This window comes from Arachis ipaensis, chromosome B10 (genome assembly GCF_059453495.1).
Source record: "Arachis ipaensis isolate K30076 ecotype BB chromosome B10, ASM5945349v1, whole genome shotgun sequence".
Lineage (NCBI taxonomy): Eukaryota > Viridiplantae > Streptophyta > Magnoliopsida > Fabales > Fabaceae > Arachis > Arachis ipaensis.
In genome coordinates this window covers 17,104,195-17,126,056 of record NC_142435.1, presented here as the reverse complement: position 1 = coordinate 17,126,056, position 21,862 = coordinate 17,104,195, and the positions used below count along the sequence as shown (strand labels likewise).

The 21,862-nt window shown below is 35.7% G+C and overlaps 2 protein-coding genes and 1 pseudogene across 3 annotated transcripts; 2 read left to right on the top strand and 1 right to left on the bottom strand.

The window, feature by feature from the left end:
• Nucleotides 1-5,585: 5,585 nt before the first annotated feature.
• On the bottom strand, nt 5,586-7,276 carry LOC148579268 (uncharacterized). Its single transcript, XM_088489265.1, has 4 exons — nt 7,247-7,276; nt 6,725-7,199; nt 6,117-6,616; nt 5,586-6,050 (listed from the first exon to the last, which is right to left on the bottom strand). The coding sequence occupies exons 1-4, from the start codon at nt 7,274-7,276 to the stop codon at nt 5,586-5,588; spliced, it is 1,470 nt and encodes a 489-aa protein (XP_088345391.1).
• Nucleotides 7,277-8,035: 759 nt separating this feature from the next.
• Nucleotides 8,036-12,578, top strand: LOC107624294 (uncharacterized). Of its 2 annotated transcripts, none has more exons than XM_088506470.1 (3): nt 8,036-8,968; nt 10,014-10,178; nt 12,313-12,578. In XM_088506470.1, the coding sequence occupies exons 1-3, from the start codon at nt 8,194-8,196 to the stop codon at nt 12,336-12,338; spliced, it is 966 nt and encodes a 321-aa protein (XP_088362596.1). In that variant the 5' UTR covers nt 8,036-8,193; the 3' UTR covers nt 12,339-12,578. The 2 variants fall into 2 exon arrangements, with proteins under 2 accessions (XP_088362596.1, XP_016182272.2); XM_016326786.3 differs by having other exon boundaries at nt 12,061-12,578.
• Nucleotides 12,579-16,703: 4,125 nt separating this feature from the next.
• On the top strand, nt 16,704-17,648 carry LOC148579267 (premnaspirodiene oxygenase-like; annotated as a pseudogene).
• The last annotated feature ends 4,214 nt before the right edge of the window (nt 17,649-21,862 follow it).

The window sequence follows — 21,862 nt, the reverse complement described above, 5'->3', positions numbered from 1 at the left end:
AGAGCAACACACTTGTTGATTCTTTTGTTGGGCAAGTAAAAGCAGTTAATTTCTTTGTTTCTTCGTCTAGACGAAGTTGCCAATATCCTGATTTTGCATCAAGAGATGAAAACCAAGTTGCTCCTTTGATTTTTTCTAAAATAGAATCTTTTCTTGGAAGTTTATGAGCATCACCAATAGTTGCTTCATTCATCTTTTTATAATTAATTACCATCCTTCGTTTTCCCCTTTTAATTTCATTATTGTTTTCGACATAAAAGGCTGGAGCCGCATGAGAACTTTTACTTAATCTTATAATTCCTTTTGGAAAAAGATCTTTACATTCTAATGAGAACTCTTCTCTATCTCTTGCGGAATAAGGAATTTTATTTGGAACATTTATCTCTTTTGTAGGATCTTTTAATTTAATGCTTACTAATTCTTTATTTGTATTTTTAATATCTAAAAGATTTTCAGCACAAATTTCATCCAAAAGTTCTTCTATCTTTATTTCAAGATTATTTTTTGGAATATTTATCTGAAAGTATAAATTTAAATAACATGTTTCTAATATGGAAAATATTTTAAATTTTAAGATCTTATCTATAGTAGTAGTTGGTATTTTTATACGTTTTGATTTTTGATTTATTGAAAAATCGTGTGGAGCTTTTAAAACTATATATGTTAATTCTTGAATGAATGGATGATATAGCTTTAAAAAGTTATTTCCTATGATAAAATCCATTCCAGAATCTAACATATATATAGATGGAACAATGAACCTATAATTTTGAATAAATATTTCAGCCATCTCTGCTTTTTGGTCAATTTTATGTATTGATTTGTCAGCTATTCTAACTCTTAATGGTTTCTTTAATTTTTTCCAATCAAGTTTTATATTTGTACTAGCAAAGCATTGTGTTGCTCCAGTATCTATGAAAGCATTTATAAACTTTTCTGTTATTTTTATAGTAATAAATGTGGCATTATTACTCAGTCTCTGAGTCTGTTTCTGAGACATATTCAAAAATATAGTCTAAGTTATTATCAGATTCTTCTAATGGTTCCATGAAACAAGACTTAGCAATTTCTATTTGTTTGGTAAGATCCTTTTTATCCTTCTTTTTTGGACATTCATTTGCATAGTGTCCTTCTTCTTGGCAATACCAACACTTACAATTTTCTTTTTTATTTGGGCAATAGTCATTTTTTTGTCTTTTGTTTTTATTGTTATTTCTTTTTCTAAAATACCTCTTTTTTCTCCAGTTTGGATAGTATTTTCTTTTTCTAAATTGATATTTTCTTTTTCTTTGAAAATTTTTATTAAAACCATATTTTTGGGGTATCTCTTCATTATCCTGACAGCAAATTCTAATTATATTTGTAAATCTTTTTTGAGTCGCTTCTTGCATACAACGTTCTTTTATTTCCTCTCTTATTACAGAGGTTGCTCCACCAAAATTATTTTCAATTGTCCCTCTATTTATTTCTCTTATAAATCTTCCCATTATAAATTCATTAGCAGGATATGGAAGTTTTGTTATATCCATACTAAGATAATGGTCTTTATCTTCTTCTTTTAATTTATAATAATATATTCTATATTCACATGTATAAGACTCCACATTACATAAATCATATATCTGAATATTAGCTAAATGGTTTTTTGCTTCTTGATATTCTTTATTATAGACTTCTTGTCTATGATCTATAATATTTTTTCCAAAAAATTCTTTATATAGAATCATCATTATATGTAATATCTTATCATAGGCTGTTGTTTTTGTTGCTAATTCTTCTATTATTTGGTTTTCTATTGATGTCATATAATCTCTTACAGTTCCTTTAGTATGAAACCCTATGTAATTCCAAATATCTCTTCCAAACAATTCACTAAGTTTTGGATTAGTAAAGGCTTCTAATAAGAAGGAATTCAACCAGTTCTCGAAAATTTCTTTTTTATTCTTTTTACAGTCTAAATTGAGCATTCTTTCTCCTTCCATTTCCTGGATTTTAGGAACGTATTTTGATGATATTTTTGTATATTTTGAATCTTTATTTATAAACCCTTTTTTAAAAGCATAATTATCAAAACCTGTTTCCCATTTAAATTGAGATTGATTATCCTTAGATGTTCCAGCTTTATTTTTTACTTGTATTGGAATTGCTGGTTCTTCGTCACTTGAATAATCTAGGATGTGTTCTTCATTTTCTATATTTTCAAAATTTACTAATTCTTCTTCTATTTGAAATCCCTATTCCATAATATTATTTTCTTGAGCCATTTTTAATTGTTTAAAAAGTATTATAATTTCTTCTAATTTTTCTTCAATATTCATAATTTCAATGGTGGTTTTACTTTTAATTCTGTTATGTTGATTATATTTTGAAATTTTTCTTCTTTGGGATTCTCTTTTTCCTTATTTCTTTGAAATTTTATGGATACTAATATTTCTTCAAGCATATCTACTATAAAATTTAATTGTGGGTTAAAAGTATGATAAAGATGTGGGGAATCATTTTCATGATAACATTTTTTAGAAATTCCGTGTGAAATATAAGTTTTTTCAAGTTTTTGAAGTTCTTCAATAAAATTTATAGTAAAATAAAGATTTTGAGAAAAATCATTTTGTATTGATTTTAAGAATTCGGTATCATTACAGTTAACATTAGTTAAAATCATTAGTTTTTGATCTATTAATTTTGATAATTTAATTATTTCTTCTCTTAAATATTCTAATTTACTTTTTTCCATTAGGTGATGCTTTTCTTTATAAAAAGTTATGGTTTTAAGTAAAAAAATGACTTTAAAATGTATGGTTTAGATTTTACCACGTAGACGTCTTTATCGTAAAGTTGTTTTTCGTGACTTTATTAGAATGGAATAAGTATAGAGATGCTGTAAGTCTGTAACCGACTATATTGATAACTGGTATAAAAAATAATATTATTTGAAACGCTTTCGGTATTTAAAATTGATTAAGTAGAATCAAAATTTTGAACGTAAATTTTACTAGAGTATATATAATCATATCTCATTTCATTTTATTATAGTGATAACCTATTTCTATAACTATGTATTAAGTTAGGAGCTTAATCTAATCCTAGTTAGTTACAAATATTGAACATATCTAGAGGAAAAAAGCCACGACACGTTATAGAGATTAGAGAGTATAAATTTTTTTAGTATTATCATTGACCATCCCATCTTTTCATTTTTTTTTCAATCTAAATTCTAACAATAAAAACTCATTCAATTTTTGAGAGATTCTATTATCTAATATCTATTGTTTAACAACAATTCATTTTTTATTCTTCTTCTTCTTTTTTTTTTTCTTTAATCATTCTTCTTCTTTTTTTTATCTCTTATAACATAGTGTATATAAAAAATTTTCTCAATTTTCTTATACAGTTATACTACTTCATTTTGCATTGTAGTTCCAACTCTACCCTCCTTGCATTTAATTACCGAAATGTCTTTCGTCTCAAACAATTAAGGTAATTACTATGATGCCTAAAAGTGTTTGCTTAACTTACCAAAAAAATTAAAAATATAAAAATAAATAATTATTAAATATTTAAAAATTACTATAAAAAATAAATTAGATAAAAATTAAGCATCAAATTATATACACCATAAAATTTAGGCTAAAAAACCTATATGAGCCAAGGGGATTTAAAATTACCCAAATCAGTCAAATGCAATTTCGATTCATGAATACGTCAAAGACCAAATATATGTAATTTGAATCAATATGATTCGAATTTGATTTCAACGTAGTTCGAATTGATTTAATTCGAATTACTCGAAGCAATTCGCAACACGTAATTCGAATCGATATGTAACGAATTATAAACATATAATTCGAATCGAATCAATTCGAATTAGCAGGGAATTGAGCCTTTAAGGTAGTTCGAATCAACTTGATTCGAATTACTCAATGTTCGAAACTATTAGTAATTCGAAACGATAAAATTCGAATTACAAAGGAGTAGCCTATATAAGGAGTTCGAATCAAGGTCATTCGAATCACTTTTCCATTCTCACACCCCACTAAATCCGAGAGAAAACGACCCAGAATCGGTCTGAGGAAGAGTGGAGCGGCAAAGTCAGGCGATGGGGGACGATCCGGGAAGGCTGTATCGACTGAATGGAGTTGCTCATATCGCCGGGGTGATCAACGATGAGGTTAGTGGTTTTTGATTTTGATAGTGGTTTATGATATTGGTTTATGTCAGTGATTTTTGATAGCGGTATTGATAGTGGTTTATTTTAGCTGATTTGCATGCGGTTTTATTGGCTGTTTATGTTAGTGGGTTGGGCTAGTGGTATTGCATGCGATTTCTTCTAGTGGTTTTGTTTTCGGTTTTTTTGGTGGTTTATGTTAGCGGTTTAGGGTTGTTCTTTCTTAGCGGTTTATGTTAGCGGTTTGGGGTGGTGGCATTGGAGGTGGTTAATTGAGTGGTTTTGCATGTGATTTTCTTTAGTGGATTTGCATGTGGATTATGTTAGTGATTTTCTGCATGCGGTTTTAGTATATGGTTTTGCCAGTGGTTTACCACCATTATTTTGTGCATGTATTTTCCAAAAGAGGTCTATGTTTGCGATTTTCGTAAGAAATTCTGTTAGTGTTTGACTATATCTGTTATTGCCAGTGGTATATGTTAATCGTTTACGTCGTGAATTTTATTTGTTAGTGGTACTGTAATTCGAAATATTTATGTGGTCAATGTAATGCCCAGCCCCGGCGTTGCATATCGAGCATGCGACAGCAGCAGGGGATGCGACTAGATGAGAGGTACGTTCCGTACTTGCAGATGGCCGGATTATACCATCTTTCGAGACTGAACGACAGATGGTTCAGATTGGACGAGCCCCTTGTGAGTGCCTTCGTGGAGCGGTGGCGTCCGGAGACGCACACGTTCCACATGCCGTTCGGAGAGTGCACCATCACACTTCAGGACGTCGCTTATCAGCTGGGGTTGCCAGTAGATGGCCGTTACGTCAGTGGTTGCCTGACAGACTTCCACGTATACATAGAGGGTGGCAGGCCAGTGTGGCAGTGGTTCCATGAGTTGCTCGGTGATTTACCCCCCGCGAACCAGATACAGAAGTTCGCAGTGAACTGCACCTGGTTCCAGGAGACCTTTGGAGAGTGCCCCGAGGGGGCAGATGAGGAGACAGTCAGGCGCTTTGCCCGTGCCTATATCATGATGTTGTTGGGCACCCAGCTGTTTGCCGACAAGTCTGGAAATCGTATTCACATCAGATGGTTACCGTTTGTGGCTCGGCTTGAGGAGATGGGTGGCTATAGCTGGGGTCCGCGGCACTAGCATGGTTGTATCGGTGCATGTGCCGAGTAACCAATCGACATGTCGTGAAGTTAGCTGGGCCGTTACAGTTACTTCAGTCTTGGATCTTTTGGCGGTTTCCTAGTTTTAGGCCTGCTGGGTATGATGCGTTTAGCTGGCCCCTTTGCTCGAGGTACCACTATCTTATTGTACTATTTATCCTTATTTTATGTATTTTCAACTTCGCATGCAACTTTATTCCTTTTAGAATCATTCATGAATGCAATACTATGTTTAATTTCCTATGCAGGTGGTCAGGATACAATCAGGATACACTTAGAGATATTGGTCGTCATGTGCCCGAATCTGCACCCCTCGTCACAATACTGTGTCCACAACGAATACTCAATCCTGTCTGCCCACTCACACATAGCCGGGTTCTCAGAGCGCAGAATGTCAAACCAGTAATCGAACTCCACTTCGGTCTTGGCATATGCGGCGTTCACAAGAAGCCTACGAGCATCTTTGCCCTTGAAGGTGAGGGCGAAATTAGCTGCTACGTGTCGAATGCAGAATGCACGGTATGCAGCCATAGGTAGCCATCCCCCATCAGGAGACTCAAGTGCGGCCTTGATGCTGTTATGCCTGTCCGAAATAACTAACAGACCTGGCTGCGGTGTCACGTGCTGACAGAGGTGAGAGAGAAAGAAGGACCACGACTCAGCATTCTCACCCTCGACAAGTGCAAATGCCACGGGCAGTATGTTGGAGTTCCCGTCCTGTGCAATTGCGACAAGCAACGTTCCCCCATACTTGCCATATAGATGGGTGCCGTCAATACTCACCAACGGCTTACAATGACGGAATGCCTCGATACAAGGTGGGAACGTCCAGAACAGCCTGTGAAAATAAGCTTGAGACTCGTCGAGCTGTCCCCCAACTCGAACAGGGCATGTCCGAAGGACTGCTACTGATCCAGGCATGGTCAACTGGACTCCTAACACCCACCTAGGGAGCTCGTTGTACGACTCATTCCAGTCACCATAGATGATGGCAACAGCCTTCTGCTTCGCCATCCAAACCCTCCTGTACGTCGGCCTGAATCCAAAGTGGACGGCCGTGGCATTTTGGAGCACCTTGATGTTGACGGATGCATCAGCCCTCACCATTGGCATAATGAATGTCGATATGACATGATAATCCAAACTCCTATGGTCGCTGGAGATAGAGGTGGCGAGACACGTATGCGGTCCGTTGTACCGTTTCACTTCCCAGGTGCCCTTGCGCTGCCGGAGACTCAACCGAATCAACCATGTGCACCCATTTCCAAACTCAGAACACTTTCCTACATACCGGCGATAGTCTGACTCAATTACCTTGTACTGTACCCCTCGGCGGATGCTGTAAGTCTTCACACTCAACAGGGCCTCATCTTTATCCTGGAACTACTGACCAACCTGGAACTCTGTCATACCAGCAGATTCGTCTGCATCTCTAGCGCCAAATCCAGCGGCTTGCCCAGGAAGCCCATCCTGCCTCATGGCATCCCGGTCCAATGATGAAAAATGGGGTGGGTACTGTTGTGTGCCAGAACTAGATCCACCAGCGGCCCCTCTCGGGTCACTCGCTCTGAGGTCATCGCCACTGTCATCGGCAATCAGATCCGGCTCGACATCAGCGTCATCTGGATCATCAAACAATCCGTCTCCAACACCAGCCGGTGTAGCACAATGTAATGAGGTCGGAAGATGTTCCCCTGTACCAACCTCGTCGCCGACATTGCCCCTGAGGTCAACAGCGAACGAAGGGGAGGCGACAGGCTGGGTCGGTGGCTCGTACGCAGGGACAGACGAAGAAACAACGGCAGGTCTCAAACTAGAACCGGCCACCGTGGCTAAAGTGTGCGTATTCCGGTTCGAACCCCCGAGCTGGATACCACATCAACCAACTTTGCCAACAGCTCTGGTGTCCTCACCTCGGGAAACTGCCAGCGACAATGATACATGACCTGCAAGTCCTCATCGCTCCCGATCGTGAAACAGTCATACTTCACGGTATCTTGGAGCACCGTCGTTGGAATGCGATAGAAAAACTTCTTAACCCTTTTCAGACCATCCAGACCAAGCTTCAGCAGTACAGAGCTAACAAGGTCATCATAGCTCGTGGTAGGCCTCACGATAATACAGAGAGGATCCTTATCGGTGAACTTCACACCGGATCGAGTTTTTCTCTTAATCGATCCTCTGTGGTGAACCAACACTAGAAAACTATCCTCACTAGCCATCTGATCCCTCTAATAAGAGCAACTCACGTTCACATCATATATATAGAGCTCTGCTTCATAGTAATTCGAATCAACTTCATTCGCACTATATATATATAATTCGAATCATATCAATTCGAATTAGCCTTAGTTAGCAAACAATAGTAATTCGAATCAAGTAAATTTGAACTCCTCATTTATGCAGCTGATGCTAGTAATTCGAATTGATTCAATTCGAACTATGCTTCATTAAATCGATGCATATTAATTCGAATTACTTAGGTTTGTTACTTGGGAGTAATTCGAATTAAATCAATTCGAACTACGTTAAAATCAAATTCGAATCATATTGATTCCAATTACATATATTTAGTCTTTGGCGTATTCATGAATCAAAATTGCATTTGGCTGATTTGGATAATTTTTAACCCCACTTGGCTCGTATAGGTTTTTTATCCTAAAATTTACCAACAATCAAACATCAATTTTCATACACTGCCCTTTCAAGTTTCGAGGTGCAGAACCCTAACAACTTCACTATCTGCTCCTCGTTCGGAGTGACATTGCTCCGATTTTCTCAGCTTCAGACAAAGAAAAGGCAATAACTTTTCGAACTCCACCTCCCTTTTTCTTCAAAGTTCGAATCTTTTGCCCTTGTCATGTCAATTCAACCAAAAACTGAACCTGGGTCACCCCCCATTCTCTCATCAACCAGTAACAAAAGCTTGGAGACGATGAGCGTTCCTGAGCTCATTGAAATTCTTCGAGTTAAGTGGCAAAAAGAGGATTATGACAGAGTTGAAGACGTTTTGGTAGAAAGAGAGAAAAAACTTAAAACCAAGGCTGGTGAACTTGAAGAGAAGTTTCAGCTTCAGAGTCTAGCAAGGATTGATGCTGAGGATAAATTGAAGAAGAAAGAGCAAGAGTGTGAGAAGGTACAGAGGCTTTATGAGACGTTGTTTAAGGGAGTGAAGGAAAGTGGGTTAGACAAGGAAACCATTGAGAATTTGAGGAAGAAGAACAAAGTGTTAGAGTGCGAGAATCTTAAGTTGTTGGAGTTGAAGAAGAAATATGAGGTTGATGGCAACGCTGTTGACGAATTAAGGAAGAAAGTGGCTGAGTTAGAGGCTGAAAAGAAGAATAATTTGGATACCACTACTGAGTTGAATGATAAGAATGGGAAGTTGGTGGATGAGAAATTGAAGGCTGAGTTTACGTTTTCGGAATTGCTTGACATGGTTTCGAAATGTTCGGTAAGGTTTTGGATGAGTGATGCTTCTTTTGATGGAGAGCATGATATTAATAAAGCTGATGATCCTGGTTTTCCTTCTAAAGTCATAGAAGAAGTGAAGGAGTTCAATGATGAAATCAATGATGGTTCTCTACCTTTGCGAAGAAACAAAGATTTTCATCAATCTCATGGTGCTGCAGCTGGTATTGAAATTCTACTTCAAATTCTCTTATTACTAAATCAATTAGTTATGTCCATTTTTTTTATTGGTAGTACTCTTTGAAAATATTAAACTTTGTAGTGATCTTTGGATTTATTATATAATTTTGTCAGGTTTTTAGGTGTGTGGGTCATGATTATGTTTGATTGAGTCTAAGAGCAATATATTAGTCTCATTAACACATTGAACTAGTATTTTGGAAGCTGCATGCCTGCATTAACAGAAAATGTTCCCTTTTATATTTTTTTTGAAAGTAAGAGCTCAACACACAAGTGGAGCAAAGTAATACTAAGCCAAGAACAATAAATACATAACAACTCCTATGTCATCTCTGGCATAGCCATCAACAACATGAGTTATTTACAACACCATTCCTTAGCACATGAAAATGATTGCTCCACACAGTCACCAATTCTTGTTTCTTTGCTGTGAAATATGTTCCCTTTTATATATATTTTAAATAACTTTGAAAGAATGCGAGGAGAAATTTCTTCTAGTGATTGTACTATATGACACAAATTGACAACATAAATTCAATACAGAATTCAATTTACTTTGAAATCAAAATGTCATAGTGCTTAGTGAAGTTCATCAGGTTGGTGCTTCCACAAGTATTAAGTTCATAACTGCCAAGTTTACCAAATAAAATTATGTGATTATTTGTGAAATGTAAATAGAATATTGTTCCAATTTACTCTCTTTGAAGTTCACTTCTTGGCTTGATTGGAAAATCTTAGTTACATGAGATTTGTGGGTATAAGAAAATTCTAAAATATCATTGTTGAAATTTTCTTTATCATTGTTGAGTAGATAAGTAAATTGATCAATTTATCCAAGCAAGATCACAGAGTTTCCTATTGTTATGTTATTCAAACTTGATGAATGCATTATTCTTATACAATAGACTTTCAATTACATGAAATGCTTGAGATTGACTTTACCTAAAAAAATGTTGCAATAATTATGGATATATATTTCATTTGAGTTATCCAATCTAGCATTCTTCAATTTCCATGCCTTTGATGCAGCTGAGGGAGGATCCAAATTTCAAAATATCATTGAGATCAGTGACAATGACCATGACGATGATGATATCCCTATTTCACGAGTAATGCAAGCAAAAGCTACCGAATCACGCAAAAGAAAGCTCCCATTCTCACAATCTTGTTCTGGCAATAGGAGTGGTAGTTTTGGTTAACTCAGGTACATAGGTCCTGCATTTTTAGACTCCCTTTTAAGGTATAATTGTTCCTATACACATTCAAGTCAAATATGGTTCTAAACTTGTAACTTATCCTTTCATGGATTGAAAACAATGATGTGCAGATTGCTCTCTTTAGTCTAATACATGGAAGTTTCTGTTAGTTCTTAGACTTGAAAACATTAGCACTCATTGTATAATGTATATAGTGTTGGTTGATATGGTAATGTTTTGTATGTTATTTCTCTTTCATTTTCTAAATTTTAGACGGTGATATATATACAAATTTGTGCTTTTTCTTTTGTTTGTTGAGATGGATTGAAACGTTTCTAATCCTCAGCATTATATCACAAACTTATAATGTAAATCCCGTAAAATTAGCGAATAATTAACCAATAAATTAAATTTTAATAAAGAAAATTAGAAATGTGAATTTTATAATAAATTAAGATAGAGTTAATTAAAATAAGAATTTTGACACTAATTTCAAAGGATTTGGCCTAAGATTGGGCCGAATGGACCAAACCGGTCAAACCGGGCCCAAAGCCCAACCCATTGGCTCAATAACTTGATGAAGAGAGTCCTCTTCTTCCCCATTCAGCAAAGGAACGCTGAAACAAGCCAAGGGGAGAGAAGAGAAGGGTTCCAACCCTAGGCCTTGATTGAATGTGGTATGATGTGGGGATTTTAGTGCTGCGTTGGTATGTTATGATATGTTGTTGAGTTGAATATCTGTATGGGAGGTTGGATTTGAGGTTTGAGTTTTAATGAAAATTGAGGTTTTAGAATTTTGTGAAAAACTGATTTTTGGCCGAACTTCGGCGAGCCATAACTCGGCTTCCGAACCTTCAAATTGTTTCAAGTTTCATATGAAAATTGGGTTCGGGAAGTTTACGCCGTTTGAAGAACGGGTGAAAAATGTTTTAAAACGAAAAAGTTATGCGCGTCGGAAGTTTGGAGGGCAAAACTAAAAATTTTGCAGCATTCAGCATTTTTGCTGTTCTGCATAACTTGCGTACGCGAGCAGTGATTTTTGAAGGGGTGCGTACGCGACCAACCTTTTCGGGTTGGACATCTCGCGTACGCGAGCAAGGTGCTTGCGTACGTGAGCATGGCAAAACCACGCCCACGCATATGCGTGACCCCTATTTCAGCAAACCTAGGTTTTGTGTTTTAAAGCTAAATTTTGAACTTCTAAGCCTCTGTTTTCATTCTTTTAACCTTAGATCTTATTAGTAAGCCTAAGCCTAGTAACAAGATGGAGTTAGGAAATGGAGGTAACTTGGGGGTGAAGTAAAGTTGGAAAATTAATGAATTATATATGGAAATGTGAATACTTGGAGTGCATATGGTGCTATGACTTTAATGATATGATTATGCAATGATTACAAATGACTATGAATGTTGTTTTTGCTTATGCACTCAATTATCTGAAATACGAGTTTCCCTGGGCAAAGTACCGTGGCTTGCCACCATGTGTTCCAGGTTGAGACTCGATACTCTATTGATCCTAAGTCGTAAGGGTGACCGGACACTTATAAATTCCCGAGAAGGTTAACTCCTATTGAGTAAAGTTTTATATATATATATGAGAAGAGAAAAAGTTATGTATAGACTCATGGGGATGCGCGACGGGGGATAGTCCATGATTTAGCAGCTGGACTTGTCGGGTTGGCTTGATAACCGACAGATGAGACTCATTAGCCATAGGACAGGCATACATCATGTGCATATTGTTTTCTTTGCTTGTTTGTATATTGATTGGGAATGCCTAAGTGAATTTACTATGTTAATTGTTATATTCGCTAATTGCAGTACTTGTATACTAGTTGTGTTTGCCTTTGCTTGCTTGTTTGTTTATGCGGTATCACTAGTGTTGAAGGATCGGAGGAAAGGAAAGGCGGGGAAGTTAGGGAGTTTAGTCAAATTTAAGGTTTGGTTAAGTTAGAACCTTAGAAGACCACCCGTTTATGGTTTCTGTTTTAGTCCTTTAAGTTTTATAATCTGAATGTCGGCGTTTTAGGATTGCCTCTGGCATTTCCAGGATCTTATATCTTATGTACGTGACACCTTTACCATGCTGAGAACCCTCGGTTCTCATTCCATATAATATTGTTGTTTTTCAGATGCAGGTCGAGAGGCACCTCACTAGGCGTCTGGAGTTCTGCAGCGAAGTGTATTTTGGGACTTTATTTTGATATATAGCATATATATGGTCATATGTATAACTCTCTAAATAACTTGTTTTATTTTGTACCTCTTAGAGGTTTAAGGAGAACTAGAGTTTTATATATGTATTTTGGACTTCGGGTTATGTATATATATATGTAAATATTCTCCAGCTAGCCTTAGCTTTGCAGGCTGAGTTAGGAACTTGTTATTTTGTACTCTTGACCAAGGTTGCGAGAATCGAACCGGTCATTGAACCGGTCAAGTTACTGGTTCAATGATTCAATGGTCCAACCGTGGTTGAACCGGGGTTGAACCGGTTTTGTTAAATATAAAATAAAATTATTAAAAATGTAATATAAATCTTTTAAAATTTAAATTTAATCATTCATATAATAATAAAATTTAAAATTTCATAACCTACCCACTAACTAAACTATATCTCATCTCATAATTAAAATTCTACATTCAAATTCAAAAATCACAATTTATAACTAAAAGAAATCATGGCATAAATACTATATCCATATTCAATCAACAATCACCAACAATCAATAATAATATCAATGATTACTTAATTAGACAAAACTCACTCAATTAATGTCAAATTACTAATTAGAAATAGCTATGAACCAATCTCAGCAGCAACAATTTATCAAGGTGTGCAAAACAAACTATCCCATGCCCCCTTAAAACCTAACTTCATGTTTCAGACACTACAGCAATTACAGTAAAATAAAACTTCAGCCATTACAGCAATTACAGCAAAATTCAAAATTACAGCAATTCAAAATCCAAAATTATATCAATTCTATTCAGTATTATAAAATTATACCAAAATTCAATTCAGCATTCAAAATCCAGGATCTGAAATTATATTAAAATTAGGAGGATTATTAGAAGAATACATTATAGAATATAGAATTCTACAATGAGATCACTAGTTTTCAGCCATCAACAGAAAATAAATTCAAAAGAAAAATTCAAGTTCCTTCATAAACCAAACAATGAAACAGAAAATAATGTTAGAATTACTTTCAATAGCAAGGGTATATGCCAAATATTCGGCACATCATGGAGACAGAAGTAATGTTCTGAAAAAAGGTTTTGAAATTCTATTCAGCATTCAGTGTTACAGCAGAATTAACAGAACAAAAAATTAATTGATAAAAATAAAGAACTCTGCAGCAACTCCAGCAAGCCAATGATTCATATAATTAATAGAATAAAAAATATTAATTGAAAAACTGAAAAACTCTGCAGCAACTCCAGCAAAGTAGCAATTCATATCATTATGAGTTTATCAAAAAAATTAATTAAAACACTAAGAAGCTCACTGAGGCAGAGAAAGCAGAGACGGCCTAAAGTGGCATAGAGATGCTCGACAGGACAGAGGCGGCCGACGACAGAAGCTATGCCCCGACCTTCCGACGACGAGGGTGATAGAAGCTTCAAACGGACCACCCGACGACGACTATGGCGACAGAAGCTTCGAGTGGTGATGGTGGCAACGACTGGTGGCCACTGCCGATGCCGATAGTGGTAAGGACGGTGGAGTGGAGGCGTTCCTGCTGGCTTCAGCCTTCAGCTCATTGAGGAAATTAGGGTTGGAAGGGGAGAGAGAGGCGTTAGGCTCGAAGGGATTGGGTGGGTTATGGGCCTTTCGAACTTTTTTTTTTCAAGCATCAGAAAAACGACACCGTTTTCTATAAGGATGGCAAAACCGGTCTTCTGAAAAACCCGTCCGGTTCGTCCGATTCACCGGTTAACCACCGGTTTGACCGGTTTTTTTACCGGTTTTTTGCAGAATGGTTTTAAGAATTACCCGGACCGGCCAGATGACCGGTTCCCGGTTAATCCGGTTGAACCGGCCGGTCCGGTCCGGTTTTCAGAACATTGCTCTTGACCCTCTACTCTTCTCTTCTGTGTATATATGTTAGTGAATCATAGCTTTCTTGGTACGCAAGTTACGTTATTTTCTAAGCGTTGCGTTTTTTAATTTTGCGATTTTCTTTTACCAATTTTTCAAGGCTCCTTGTATATATTATATCATTTCAATTACTATTTGTATAAATTTTTATTTTAGAGGTCGTAATACTACACCATCTCTATTTTATGGTTTAAGTGTAAAACTTTGTGTGGTAAAGTTATTTTACAGCTTAAACGTAAAATTTTGTGTGGTAAGGTGTTACACACACAAACTATCCACTCACACATCCAACATTTTTAAAGATTTTTATCCATCATTTGGTATTGCCAAAGTTTAAATCCAGATGCGGCATATTAAAAAGCATGCTAATGTGTCATTTCAATTAAGCCTCATTTGCATACGAATTTGTGCTTAATTTTGTTAGGTTGAATGATTTGGGCTGAAATTTATATAGAAGCCCAACTCCTTAACGAAAATCCATTCAACTAATTAACCGGGTTTGGAACATGGGCCTAACCATGGCAGTAAAATATAAGAATCCATACTAATGACTAATGAGTGTGTGAGAGAGTGTAAGACCAAAAACCAAAAAATAAAAAATAAAACGAAAATAAATTTATTGGAATTTAGTGCTAATAACGGAATTAATTTTGGTGGCCCATTTAATTTTCAATTTAACAAGTTAATGACTAATTTTTCATAAATTAAAATTTTATTGAAAAATTTACAATGAGATTTAAATATCTCACATTTACTTAAGGGAAATTCAAGTAGGTTGTTGTTGACCAATTAACTATTGTCACCGCAGCTAACATGTGCATTTAGGATACCTAATAATATTTACCTATTTCACTCGTTATTATGGGATCCTGCCCCTTGATTTGGGAGCACAGCAGAAGGCACCTATCTATATCATATATACACACGCATAGTATAAATATTTTGTATTGAAGAAACATGAAAAATATGGTATGACAAAGGTTCTAAGTCAATCAAAGAATCCTGCATCTATACAAGCAATATATAAGTTGGATTATTCCTGGGTTTACATCAGAATCAGCTATTAATAAAATCAGTCACCAATAAAGTAATAAATGGGCCTAAATCTATTGGGTTAACTCGCGTAATCCATTAAAAAAAGACATATTAGACTAAAAAATTAGAACTGCCAAAAATCAAAAGTCTGTCTAACTCGCACCGTTTAAACTACGGATTTTGGCGGACTTTGACGGGACGGGTTTTTCCGTTGCGCTTATTATTTTTTTTTTTTTTACAAAGAGATATTTTTGCAATTTTTTATCCAAAATCTAATTTCCTCCAACCTAACTTACAAGAATACGAAGATGAAAATTGAGTGTTTTGGATTATGTTTATGTTGCTTTGGAGATAATATTTATAATTATGTTTTGGATTATGTTTTATTTTTCTTTGGAGACAATATTTATAATTATGTTTTGGATAAAAACTTGGTTTATAATTATGTTTATTAGATCTTTATAATTTCAAAGACTTTAATATTTATGAATATAAAAAATATAATTTTTTATGTCTTTAGAAATTATAAATTTATTAATATGATTGTGAAATTATATATATTATTTAGTAGTTAATAGTAAAAAAAAAAGAGAGGAGTTTTGGCGAATTTAGCCCACCAGTCCGCAGTTAGGCAGGGCGGAATGGAATTTTAGGACTGCCTCATTAGGCGGGACCGGACGAGGCGGGCTTTCCCAATATAAAATATATGTTAGAATATGAATATAAATTAAAAATAAATTAAACCACATATATTTATACATAAATACATTAATAATTGATTTTAACACCTACGCAACCATGTGGTTTATTATTATTGTTGTTGTATACAGCTTTTTTTTTATTATCATTATTATTAGTTAGTAGTTAATTTCCAAGTTTTAAAGATGTTATTGTGAGTCTATTTCTTCAATTGAAAATATTTAATTTAAAAAAATAAATTTTGCCAAAAACTAACACGTGTAAATTTTCCTATAAATTAACCTTTAAATCATTCTATTCTATACAATAAACAGAATAAAGTGCACAACATGTAGGATAAAAATTAAATACACGTTACGTTATGTATTAAAAACAAATAAATACACAAAATATTTTTTATTTAATAAAAAATTATAATTTCTTTTACAAATCATGTATTTATACATGCATCCGTTTCATCCTCTATAAATATATATGGTGGAAACTCAGGTGCAGTCGACTTCACGTGAAGTTAATAACTCGTTAGATGGTTTGACTGATTTGACTAAATTTTTATCTAACAACTCTCAACTATCAACTTCACGTGAAGTCGACTGCACCTGAGTATCTACCAATATATATAGGAGCACTATCTTAACTTTATAATCACTTACCCCTCTCTTTCTCTACACATTTGATTTCCTCATGGAGAATCATCACTACTCCTCATCATCCTTACCTTTCTTTTTATTTTCGTTAATAATCTTCATCCTTTTCATATCACAACTTCTCAAATTGTTAGCTAAGAAATCCAAAGTCACAAGCAAGAAAAAAGAGAAGCTTCCCCCGGGACCATGGACACTACCTCTAATCGGTAGCATACACCACTTAATTGAAAAATCTCTACCCCATCATTGTATGAGAGACTTAGCAAAAAAATATGGTCCTCTCATGCACCTTAAGCTCGGTGAAGCATCAATCATGGTGGTTTCTTCTCCGGAAGTTGCCAAAGAAGTGTTTAAAACCCATGATATCAACTTTGTCAAAAGACCTAGACATTTAGGTGCAGATATCTTGACCTATGATTCCACCAACATAGCCACCGTAAGCAACTAAGAAGAATATGCTCAATGGAACTTCTTAGCCCTAAGCGTGTGAGTTCATTCAAATCAATAAGGGAAGAAGAGGTAATGAATTTGATAACACGGATTTCTGATAATACTGGATCTTGTGTTATTCTTAGTAAGAATGTTGCTTCTTTGACAAGTGCCATCACTGAGGCAATTTTCGGAGAAAAGTGTAAGGACCAAGAACAATTCATCATTTCATTGTTGAAGAATTTTGGAAGGATCGTAGAACGTGTATTCGTTATATTTAGTATTTTTTTATCTCCTACATGGCTTCATTTTATAAGTGGAGTGTGGAGCCAAATGTGAGGCAGAAAAAGTGTATAAAGGATTTGATGTCGTTATTGAAAGTAATATAAGAGATAAAATAAAAAGGATAAAAAATAGTGATGAAGGATCTGAAACAGAAGATCTTTTATCTATTCTCCTAAATATTGTTAAAGATCATGAAGTCTACGAGTATCCTATGATAATTAACACTGTCAAAGCTATAACACTCTATCATCCTAGGTCTTACTTCTAGCTGTAAAGTGAAGAATATCAAAATGTCACGACAATTCTAAAGCTCATACAGTTGTAAATATAGAAGGAAATAATAATACTAGAAGCCCAATGAAAGAATAAAAGCACAAAATCGCATAAAATAGATTTATAAAGCGCGAAACGTTCACACATAATAACTAAAGCGTACAGATAGGATATATAAAATAAAAATACAAGATTATAAGGTATATAGATACATATATATAATAATGACAAAAGAATACTAGTCGCAGCTTGCAGAGTTTAGATCGACTAGCCAAATACCGATATAAATAAGTTTTGATACAAAACACCAATGTCCTAACTCTCAAAATTAAGCCTCTGAGGCAATTAATCCTCTAAGACAACCAGTACAATATATTAAAGTGAGAGAATATCTATATCAAAATAAACAAAATAGAAAAGAAAGGGAAGTCATCCTCCACTCTGTCACCATCCGCAAACTCACGAGGTGGGTTGCGACCTGCATATGAAAAACAACAATATATGGTATGAGAACCAGAGTTTCTCAGTATAGTAATAGTGCCCAATATATAAGATATAAGGTTCTGGGACGCTAAAGACAATCCTGAAACTTCACATCGATACAATTATTCAAACTTAATAAAATATATACATTAAATCATAACCACGTTAATCTAACTTCAAGGATTTTTAAACTAACAGTCACTGCTGTCCCACATTCTTTGCCAACCTACCCTTCGTGCGATCCCATCGCCACCACCTACCAATTCTTCTCAACACCAGTAAAACACATTTAATGCAAACAAGTAAAGCACAAATAGTATACATATATAGCAGGTAAATCAACTAGCATTTATGCATGTTATTCAAATAGGCATAACTCAAGTAATCAAAGCAAGCAAGCATGTAGAAGATGCATATGATGAATGTCTATCCTATTTGGCTCGTGATATCACTTGTCGGTTCAAAATGCCAACCCGACACATCCCCGGGATGTCGCCTTTCTGCCACGCTAGGAATATAGTGTCCTGGCTACTCTCAATCCGTGGATATTGTCCCCGGCACACTCTCAAAGCTTTTGTGGATATAGTGCCTGACTCACTCTTTCGGGTTATAGTACTCGAGTTTACTCTTGCGGCAGAAAGGTTATGTGAATTGGAGACTACCTCAGTCCTCACATCTCAACATAGGCGGGAGACTGCCTCGACCCCTACACCGACGTCGCTACCTCGACAAGCAGGAGACTGTCACAGCCCTTACTTGAGGTGCATAGCGACTTACCAAAATAATACATTATCATAGTTCAACCCAGGGATATAGTGCCCTACACACTATCGTTATCCAATAAGTCCATCGTTCCTTTCCAAGTTTCAAACTCGTCATAACCATCATCAACTCTCAATTTTTCAAATTTATCATCAATCCAACGCTTCATCAACTCACATAACAAGTCCCTCCAACTTAGATACCAAGCCTAAGTCACCGTCTTTCAAATTCTCTTACAGAAAAATACTAGTTTAGAGGCTTAGAATCTAATTACTAGCTAAGAACTTCAAATAGAAGTTAAAGAAGTTTGGAAAGCTATAGAATCCTTTAAAAATGAAGGAAAGCAAGTTTTTAGCAAAATAGGGGTCATGTGTATGCATGCCTCTGTCCGCATATGCATGGGTGTCAAAATACCCAAGTCGTGTACGCATGCTACACTCGAGTACATGAGTCCTCAAGACAGCGCGAGAGACTCGTGTCGCATGCAACACATGGCGTACGCATGCTTGTCAAGACAGTGGAAAATTCCCGCGTCGCGTGCAGTAGTCCGCGTACGCATGCCACCAAAATTTTGCAATTTTTCAAAAGCTGCAGAAATCAGATTTTTGCACCGAACTTTCGATGTTCATAACTTCTTCCACAAAATTTTATTTTTCTCAAACTTTATATCATTTTAAAGCTCTTAAAATCATCTTCAATTTGAAACAAAATCTACTCAATTTCAAAATCCGACGCTCAATTTATGATATGTTGAAGTTCATCAAAAACAGATTTTTACTAAAAGTGACAATTCTCTAGTTTTTCCAAAACTTCTGAAACCAAACCAATGCAAAACATACGCAAAAAAACCCAAACATCATACCAAGCTTTTCTCATCTATCCCTCATTCATCCACTATCAAACTGCTCAATTTCACAAGTTTCCTTAGATTTCCTATCAATATCATCATTTTCCAATTCAATCATCATCAACACTCATCAACAACAATAACAATAACACAACCTTATTAATATCAAGCATCAATTTTACCATCATTCATTATATCATCATCAATATTTGCCAACCTCCGTAATCAATAACAAGATCCTCAACAATATTCATAATCAACCACACTCATCAACAATCAATTCAATCCTATCTTAAGGTCCACTAGCCTATGTTTCACGAAACATTATATATTACATAAAGAAAACCGAAATCATACCATGGCTGATTCCCACGCAACTCAAAATACCAAGATTCTGAATTCCACTCAATTCTCTAGCCACCAAGCTCAATCCAAGTAATTAACTCACCAAATCAACTTCACACAATACCAATTTAAGCTAGCAAACACACAAAATATCACAAATTAACCTAGGGTTTCATATATACACAAAACCACAAGGAATTTAAAAATTCTCACCTTATTCAACGTTGATTGGGACAAAATCCAAGAGCAATTAAGTGCTAGAGTGTACCTAAACACCCAAAATCACAAAAATTACTCAATAACCATATCCAATATTTTTGAAACTGTTAGGGAAGAAGAATGGAGTATGAGTTTCAAAATTCTTATCACTTTATTAAGCAAAAATTGAAGAGCTCGGCGAGAACTTTGCGTGGCCACAAACGACACGCAAATTGGAATTTTGTAGCTCAAGTTATCGTTGACGGAAGAGAAGAGTAAATAGTACCAATGGGGTTTCTCTTCTCTTCTTCAAGCTCAGCATGACTCTCACTTCTTGAGGGTGAAAATGAGCTGAGTTGCCTCTAAACGAGGCTCTTATATGTTGAGCTTGGGCGCAACTTAAGTCCGGTCCAACCTGTTAGTATTTTTGGTTCGTTTAGCCTAACTTCGGGCCAAAACTTTTAAAATTAGAGTCTGGTTTTCAATTCTAAATATTTTTCTAATAATTTCTGATATTTTTATTTTCTCGAACTCAGTTCTGGACAGATTTCAGCCAGTACTGCCGGCTAAATTACCGGTATGTATTTTTCCAAAGAAAATTACATTTTCCCACTCGAAAAAATCAGCTAAGTCCAAATATCATATTTAAATTTTCTAATTAAGACTTCTAAATTTTGAACCTATTTCGGACAATTAAATTATATTTTTATTCTATTTTAATTAAATGATTAATTAATATCCGGTTCTTACATTCTCCCACCTAAGAAAAGAATTTTTCCCTCAAAATTCCGTTTGTCTAAAAACAAGTGAGGTTAGTTCTTCCCCATCATAAATCCGCGCTTTCACGTGTGCTCGGCTATACTGGCTCGACTCCTAATGACCTTAACCAGTCAAACTTTTCCCACGACGTCTTGTGACACCAAATTAAACCCAACCAAAATGGTCCTCCTTTAAACCTCCGTCCACACACAACTCAACAAGTCACTGAAGCATCCTACATCCTTCCACTACGCCACTCTGATTTTTTGTCATTCCGAATTCGAATTCCTCAGCTACATGTACCAAAAATTTTCCTTTTTCCTTGGTTCCTTCAATAGAACTCTAAGCTCTTTCACTCCCAACCGGCAACATTCTATAAAATAAAACTAAGCTAAACCTCGGACCTAGCAAAAATCTATACCAACTTTATATGCTTACCTCTCATCAGAAGATCCGATCCTATTGCATCACCCGCATCCAAAGCAAACACACGGCCTGGCTGTTGATCCCAACCTGCATCTTGATTCTTCCCCTGACGGTAGTACTTGGCAATATGTCCAGGAAGTCTATAACTAAAGCATATAACTCTTCCCCTTACCTGGCAGAACTGGTCATAGTTAGCTCCCCTGAAGTTGTTTTGACCCTGAGGACGCTGAGGAGTGTGTCCTTTCCTCTTGAAGTTCTGTCCCCTTGGTTGAAATTAATCTCCACGGCTTCGGTTGTTGTTACCTTCACGAGTATCTCTCGCCAAAGCCACCTTCCTAGCACATTCTTCCACAACTCTTCCTTTGTTCATGAACTTGGAGAATCTCCTA

Coding starts and splice junctions, on each gene's coding strand:
- LOC148579268 (XM_088489265.1), bottom strand. CDS start 7,276: ATGTATCATTGTCGCTGGCAGTTTCCCGAG. Junction 7,200..7,246: donor GTCGCTGGCAGTTTCCCGAG/GTGAGGACACCA, acceptor TGTGGTATCCAG/CTCGGGGGTTCGAACCGGAA. Junction 6,617..6,724: donor TATGACAGAGTTCCAGGTTG/GTCAGTAGTTCC, acceptor GCCGGTATGTAG/GAAAGTGTTCTGAGTTTGGA.
- LOC107624294 (XM_016326786.3), top strand. CDS start 8,194: ATGTCAATTCAACCAAAAACTGAACCTGGGTCACCCCCCATTCTCTCA. Junction 8,969..10,013: donor ATCTCATGGTGCTGCAGCTG/GTATTGAAATTC, acceptor CCTTTGATGCAG/CTGAGGGAGGATCCAAATTT. Junction 10,179..12,060: donor CAATAGGAGTGGTAGTTTTG/GTTAACTCAGGT, acceptor CGGTATCACTAG/TGTTGAAGGATCGGAGGAAA.